This window comes from Phaethon lepturus, unplaced genomic scaffold, assembly GCF_000687285.1.
Source record: "Phaethon lepturus isolate BGI_N335 unplaced genomic scaffold, ASM68728v1 scaffold27999, whole genome shotgun sequence".
Lineage (NCBI taxonomy): Eukaryota > Metazoa > Chordata > Aves > Phaethontiformes > Phaethontidae > Phaethon > Phaethon lepturus.
In genome coordinates, this window is record NW_010565979.1 from 6,303 (window position 1) to 13,931 (window position 7,629).

Here is a 7,629-nt window from a genome sequence, read left to right on the forward strand (position 1 = left end):
GCCCCCCGCCCCCCGGCTGGTTGCCTGCCAGTGGTCACAGCCCCCTCATCGCAGCCGGCGCGGTGGCTTTGAAACCCTCCGGGCTGAGCCTGGCCTAGAAGAAGGCTGTGACTTTCTGGCCGAGGCAGTGACCGAGAGTGACACGGCCAGCGTGTGGCCGCTGGGGACCGGGGATGGAGGTGTGAGCAGCCGAGCCTGGTGCTGGGCACCACAGCTGCTGTCTGGGCTGGGCACTGGTGCTGAGGCCCCAGGGGTCCCAGAGAGCTCGGTGGCCATGGGGGCATTCTCGGGGTCAGGTCTGCAGTGGCAGATGCCCTGCAGGGCCAGCAATGCATTTCAGCCTGTGCCCCAAAAGGGACCACGCAGCCCCGCAGTACTTGGCTCCATCACGACATGGAGACACAGAGAAGCCAGAGAAGAGACAGGGAAGAGAGAACAAGAGGCTACAGCATTTCATCCTCCCTATTTACCCAGCCTGGAAGAGGCTCAGGGCTCACAGCAGAGTCCTCCGAACCATCCCCCTGCCCTGGGCAGTCTCACCTTTGCTGGCTCTCCTTATTTTTCAGCTGCTCTGACAATTAATCAGAGCCACTCCTACAGGATCCCAGCCCTCTGAAGCTGCTAGTCTGTATCCAAATGGATTTTAAATGTTTGCATCATGCTCCGGTCTCTTTGCTTTGCCCCTGAAGAAGGCCACTGCCGCAGGGCCTGAAGGTGACAGGCTGGTGAGAACGTGGCACTGCCAGGGATGATGCAGCTGTGGGTAGCCAGGGCCAGGACTATAAGCGTGGAGAAGAGCCTGCCTGGCTCACAGGACCCTACCTGAGCCACCCTGCGCGAGCTGCGAATACCCACCCTGCTCTGAGCTGCTTTAGTGCTGACACTGAGCTGTGCTGAGGGCCTGGAGATGCTCCTGGCTCCTCTGAGGACACAGGCTACCCCTAGCAGCTCCCTCCCGGTGGATGTGGGGAGATGGGCAAGGGGCAACCTCTGTGCCGGGAGTGGGGCAGGTCAGACAATGAGCCTTTGGGCTACTTCAGCCCCAAGGGCAGCTCCCAGCCTGCAAACCCAGAGCTAAGGAAAGATGAAACACACAGTCTGCTCCATAAACATCTCTGTTCATAGAAAACTCAGCCTAAGAAAATGGAAACCCCTGAGTCACTGGGGAACCAGAGCCCTGCTCCTCGTGGAGCTGAGCCTGGCCACAGCCTGCACTCGCTCGGCTCAGGGCCCTCCGCTCCAGCTGGGTGCAGTACTTCTCAGGGATGCCGGAGGCTCTGCAGAGGAAAGAAATCATCAGCCACCCTGTGCTACACCGGGGCCGAACTTTAGGACTGTGGGCCTGGAGCGAATCCTGTTTGATGAGGATCCAAAGGAACCTGTGAGGTGGCCCAGGGTTCAGGAGATGGCAGGAAGCCAGGAAGGACTTAGGGACGTGCAGGGAACCAGGGACGTAAAGTGGCTGCTGGCAGCACGTTCACCTGAGCTCCTGCATCTTCTGCTGCTTGAGCTGGGCAATGCGCTGGCTGCGCTGGCGGGCCTCTGGAGCGAATCCTGTTTGATGAGGATCCAAAGGAACCTGTGAGGTGGCCCAGGGTTCAGGAGATGGCAGGAAGCCAGGAAGGACTTAGGGACGTGCAGGGAACCAGGGACGTAAAGTGGCTGCTGGCAGCACGTTCACCTGAGCTCCTGCATCTTCTGCTGCTTGAGCTGGGCAATGCGCTGGCTGCGCTGGCGGGCCTCCCTCTTCAGACGCGGGCGCCAAGCTGACGCTCCTGCATCTGATGCCGGACATCGTTAGCATGGGCGAGCCGCAGATCTGCTCTCCGCACTTCCTCCGCCTTCTCCTTGTCCATCTGCTCCCGCTGGGCCCTGCGGGAGAGCTTGGGGCAGATGAAAGGCCCCACTCCAGCCCCGGCACGTGCCTGCCCTCAGTGCCTCAGCCAGCATCAGAGCTGACTTGGTTGCTGGGAGCCCCCACGGCAGCCCCCCTGCCACCGCATCACCCATCCCTCGGCCCCGTTTTGCAAGGCAGAGTCCAGCCATCTTGCCAGCAAGCTCCTAGCGCTGCCCCTCTCACCTGAGGATCCTCTCGAACTCGTGGCGGTCCTGCTGCACCTGCACAGCCATGCTGTGCTCCCGCTGGGCAATCTGCTCCAGGCGGCTCTGCTTCAGCATCTGCTCCATCCTGGCCTTCCGCTGCGCTGCCTCCTTCTCCTTGCGCCGCCACTCTCGCTCAGCAGCCTCTTGGCTGCGCTTCGCCCTCAGTGCATCCTGTCAAAGGCGGACGGCGGTGATGCTGGAGGCTCGTGGAGGGCTTCCCTCATTGGGGAGGTATGGAAACACTTGACCGTGGTTTTGCCTCTCTCCCAGTGCCATGGCCAGCACTGCTCCAGGACATCAACCTGGCTCTAGGTGCTTGTCTGGACCCGCAATGCCCCAGCAGACCCACCACATCCAGGGGAGCTTCCACTTTGCTGCAGTAGTGACATGGAAGGTGGTGAGTGAGCCAGCACAGGAGCACACCATGTGTCAGCAAGGCACTCACCTGCTCTGCCTGGTGGTCCTGGGCCCTCTCTTGCATGGCCCTCAAGCGTGCCGTCTCCTTCTCCTTCTCCCGACGGATTCTCTCCTGCTCAGCTTCAAACTTGGCCTCCCGCTCCTGCGTGGGACAGAGCATCATGGCAGCTCCCTTGCAGCACCTCTGCTGCCCGCTGAACTTCTGCCAGTGCTGCCCATGCTCCGTCCTTTTACCATTTTCTGCCTTTGGTACTCGAGCACCTGCTCGTCTGCCATCCTCTCCTGCTCCTGCTGCTCTTCCTTGCACCGCAGGTTCTCATCATTGATGCGTTTAATCTCAGCCTGGATTTTCTTCTGTTGCTCCCGTCTCCGCTCCAAGTCCTGAAAACGGTGCAGAGGGTCCAAGCGTGACATGGCAAGTGCTGCGGCACAGAGCACTCCCTCCCCTCCTCCCTGTGTGCCCTCCTGAGGGCCCATCAGCGCACTCGGGGCAAGGGAGGGCTCAGCAGTTCAGGTCACTTTCTGAGGATGCCTCAATTTCCCCAAGAGACCAGAGCTTTAATTCTGCTGGTGGTTGTCTCCACACAACAAATCTGACTTACCCAGCACTGGGTCACCCTTCAAACAGGGTGAAAATCTAAGTCCAGCCCTCCCCTGCTCCCTGGCGGGTCACTGGTCGCACCTTCAGGTCCTCCATCTTCAGCTGCTCCAGATACTCTAGCAGCTCCTGTGCCTCCTGGTCTCGTTGCTCGGCTCTCAGAGCCCGCCCTTCCCCATTCTGCTCCCTCTGCTTCACAAGCTCCTGCCTCCCTCTGGAAAGAAGAAAGCAGAGAAGGTTTCCCTGTGCCTTTGTCCCACTCCCAGAAGCAGAAATGCCAGCACAGGTATCAGGTGGCGTGTCTGCTGCCTCACGCTGTCTGGTCCAGCTGCTGTGACTGGGAGGTGTGCTGTGGTGTGAAGCCGGCAACCGGAGCTTACTCCAGGCCTGTGAAGAGGTCGGATGCCTCTGTGGGGAAGAGGGAGCCTTCTGCAAACCTGATCAGCTCCTGCTTCCTCCTGTGCTCCAGTTCTTCCTGCATCTTATCAGCCTTTTTCCTCTCCACCTCCATCATCTTGGCCAGGCGCTTCTCTTCTTCCTCCAGCTCTTTTGCAATGAGCTGCTTCTCGAGGATCTGGGTGTCACGGATCATGTGGCACTTGGCACCAAGGATCAGCTGTGGGAACAACAGGTCTTCCTGGTCTCTAAGCCAGACTTAGCAGTGGCAGCACAGACAGACACGCAGATGAGGAAAGGAAAAGGGAAGGAGAGGAAGACCCTGGTTAGCAACAAGTAGAGCAGGGTTTAGGTCTAGAGTGGCTAAGTGAAGCTCATGGGCGCTCTCAGCAGCCTGTCCAAGCAGGCAGCTCAGGCAGGTCTTAACATCTGCAGAATGTCCTGTGGTTCCAGGTGATGCCTGGAGACCCTCCATCCCTACCTCGCTGAACTCCTTGATCTCGTCTTCCTGCTCCATGCGCATCCTGTTCGCCCGCTGCAGCAGGTACTGAGCCCTCTCCCGTGCCTCCTCCTCCAGCTCACTCAGCTTCCCCATCTGCTGCAGAATGGCCCTTTGCTTCGCTGCACTCTTGCGCTCACTCACTGCCTCCTGAGGGAACAGGCAGGGCAGCCGAAAGCTGGATGCCCTCCCGGGGCAGGCCCACAAGGCTAAGCCTGCCCGAGGGTGCTGCGGAGCAGCCTGGCTCACGAGGGGCACGCTCCACTGCACCACGTCCCCGGCACAGCACCACAGAGCATGGCAGACCCTTCCAGTCCTGGCACAGAGGCTGGGGAGCCCCTTCCCACACCCCTCCTATGGAGACACCCCTCTCCCTCTGCAGGGTGGCAGAAATGCAGCGCAGAGGCTTCATCACAGCCTCCGGGGTCACTGCAGGCTGCGGGAGCAACCAATGTGGGATTGCTTCCCCACCCATGGAGCGGGCAAGCCCAGGGATCCTGCACAGCTCTTTCTGGGCTGGAGGAGACCTGAGACACACAGCTGTGCTGTCTGCACACTGGCGCCGGTGACCCCCAGCAGTGACCAGTGCACCAAAATGTGGGTGAAAGAGGGATGAAGGTGGTGGGCCCTGAGCATAGCTCCAGGGACAGCCCTGGCTGGCACGTCTGTGACCTGCAAAGTTGGTTCTACTTTGTTGCACCCACCTCCACCCGCAGCCCAAGACCGGTCAGCAAACAGGGAAAGGAGGGGCAGCAGGGGAAATGCCTACGAGAACAGCATCCTTCTCCGCTTTGAGGGCTGCCAGCTTGGCCTCACGCTCCTCCTTGGTCAGGACTCGAGCTGCTGCTTTAATGCGCTGGAAATCCTCCTGGCCGATAATGAGGGATGCTGCTGGGTTCTCCGCAGGGATGCTGGGCACAGAGAGCAAGTGGTCAGTGGTATGGAGTCTCCCACAGCTCACTCAGTTCCCTGCCCTGCTGACCTCCCTGCCTGGCCGTGGGACCTGCCCGGGCTGCCCAGGAACAGCTCTGTGCCCAGGAGTCACCTGACAGCAATGCAGGAAGCACCTGAGCTGTGGGGACCCAACTGTCCCCATTGGGGGGAGGAAGAAACAGAAAGCGCAGTGAAAGTGGCATCATGCTGTGACACACAACGGGGACAGGATGCTCGGTGGGGTGGCCAGGGGCCTCCCAGGAAAACCCCAAAACATTCGGCATGGGCCTAGTCAGCCCCAATAAAAAATGCTGAAAGTATTTCAGTCCAACTTGACTTTCCCAGCTCTCATTTGGGAAAATTTTGACCACTGCCCTGACCCCTTTCCCAGCAGGACACACTGCTCATCCCTGCCCCCCAGACTACTTGTCGCTGCTCCTGTGTGCTGGATTGAAACCTCTGTTCCATGCGGACAGATTTGGGGGAGCATAAGCTGCCTTTTCACTCTGTTTAATAACACTCAGCCTGCTTTGGTTCCAGATCTGCACAGCACAGCTCAGCTTTGGCTCTGCTGCCCCGGGAATCCACCCCGCACAAGACAAGGAAATGCTGCACTGCCCAAACACAGAGCAGCCTCTCCCCTCCCTGCGCTGGCAGATGTCCCTCCAGCCGTCACCCCGGCTCTGCAGGACACTGCAGAGCCACGAACTCTGCCCATGACTCACACTGTGGTTTAGAGGAAATCACCGAAGCTCTTGGTGCCCCCATTTCCCCACTTGTAAAAATTTGGATAATAATACAGGGCTGTTTTCCAGGGGAGTTGTAAGGAGTTAATTACTCCTTGTATTACTCAGATACCATGGTGACGCGTGTGGTGTAGGAGCGTATATTAACCAAATGTATAGAGCACTTTGAAGATGTTCAGGACTAAGAATTTACTCATTATTATTGTGTGTCACCTTTCATCCACCCTTGTGAATACGAACAGATACCTGCATAATGATCGTTCGAGAGCTGCATCACAGCATCGGATTCCAGGACGCTTTAAAGAATGGCTAATGGTAACAACGGCACTAATAAATGTAATGATACAGTGGCCACTGCTTTAGTTGTCCCAGTGTTTGGGTGACCAGCCTGGGATGTCTAGAGCCTGATTTTCAGGAATTAAACTGGCACAAACAGTTTCCATTAGCTTCAGCTGGAGCTTTGGCCATGCGATGCATCTGGAAATTGACCCTCGGCTTCGTCGGTAGGGTCAAATAAGAACATGAACATATAAAACCAGGTACCAGCCTCGAAAGCCTGAACCAGTGCCTCTGTGCCATTTGAGTTGCCACAAAACCCAAACCTGAACCATTTGCAGGGCAGGTGTCACATTTTACAGAGTGCAAGAGCATTACACGGTGGTTCAAAACAGGAAGCGAAGATGAACCTCGCACCGAGCGACAACTACAAGGAAAATTTAGGGAGGTCAAAATGAGGCTAAATTGGCGCTGGCTGGGATAATGGCCCTATTCTTGTCTATGTGCTGCAGGCTTTTAACGAGGTGTACTAATTAGGGCCAGGGTTCTTACAGTTCAGCCTTGCTTATAAAACATCCCTGAAGAGAAGCACACAGCTCCCGGTGTGCAGGGGTTGCAGGCAATGGTCCACTGCCTTTCTCACATGGGTCTTTTCCGTATCGGGAGGCAGCATTTGATGTGTGATGGGGGGCAGGTGCCCCACTGCGGGGCTGTTCAGCCCAAAAGGAGCTTTTCTGGCTGCTGAGAAGGTTTTATGTTGCTTTTTACTGGTTCTTATGATGATTCAGTGCCACTGTAAAACACCCAATGCCCAGCGCTTGCCGGCTCCATTGCCGCCCAAGCCAGGAGTATCAGAGTGCTGCTGCCCATCCCTCCTCCTCTGAGAAGTCCTGGCAAATGGCGAGACAAGCTCTGTGCACCAAGACAGTGCTGTGACAGACACACGGGGCCCCAAAAGCTCCTCAGAGCTACCACTCGGACACAGACTTACACGAGGTCACGGATGAAGTCCCTGGTGATGAGACGGATGGTCTCGGGCTTGTGTGCACCAGCAAGCAATGCTTTTGGGGCAGTCTGCACATCCTGAAGGATCACGATGGGACTGCTGGACCGTGGCTGCTGCAGGGTCTGCAAGAAAGGACAGCATTTCCTATGGCTTTCCTGCCACCGCCCTGTGCCCAGCTCTCTGCCTCCAGCTCCTGCTATAGCCCATCATGCCAGCCTGCGAGGCACCCCAGTTGGTGCCCATCTGCAGCCCGATGACGCTCTGGCCCTCTTTCAGCTTGTCCTCGGAGAAGACGCGCCGGTTCTCCTGTGACTTCCTGCAGGCACGGCGGGCATCAGTGTCCCTGTGGGACCCCGCAGGCCAGCACCCACCACCTACTTAGGGAACCAGTTGGGGTCTCCCACGAAGAGCCCATCACCCTTGGCCACAGCCAGGCTGCACAGAGGTGCTCTGGGCACGAGAGGCCACAGGTGCCCCTGAGATCGGGATGCTTTCTGACAAACACCCTCTCACACCACCAAGACCAGTGAAGTTTGGGTACGGGAAGGGCTTTTTGCTTTGGCCTTCCTCTGAAGGCCTGATGAGGACATGGGGAGAACCAAAAATACCCCTACAGAACTGGTTTTCCTACAAAAATCCGGTCTCTTGCCCAGAC

The 7,629-nt window shown here is 57.8% G+C and overlaps 1 protein-coding gene across 1 annotated transcript; it reads right to left on the minus strand.

Moving 5' to 3' along the window:
• Window positions 1-1,135: 1,135 nt before the first annotated feature.
• Window positions 1,136-7,424, minus strand: CFAP45 (cilia and flagella associated protein 45; the record flags this gene model as incomplete). Its single annotated transcript, XM_010295346.1, is given in 13 exon segments — window positions 1,136-1,277; window positions 1,682-1,757; window positions 1,760-1,872; window positions 2,081-2,274; window positions 2,549-2,662; window positions 2,755-2,901; window positions 3,203-3,332; window positions 3,556-3,734; window positions 3,996-4,163; window positions 4,783-4,924; window positions 6,960-7,096; window positions 7,191-7,290; window positions 7,353-7,424. Coding segments are annotated over 13 exon segments (1,714 nt in total), but the record flags the coding sequence as incomplete, so codon positions are not given.
• Window positions 7,425-7,629: the final 205 nt, after the last annotated feature.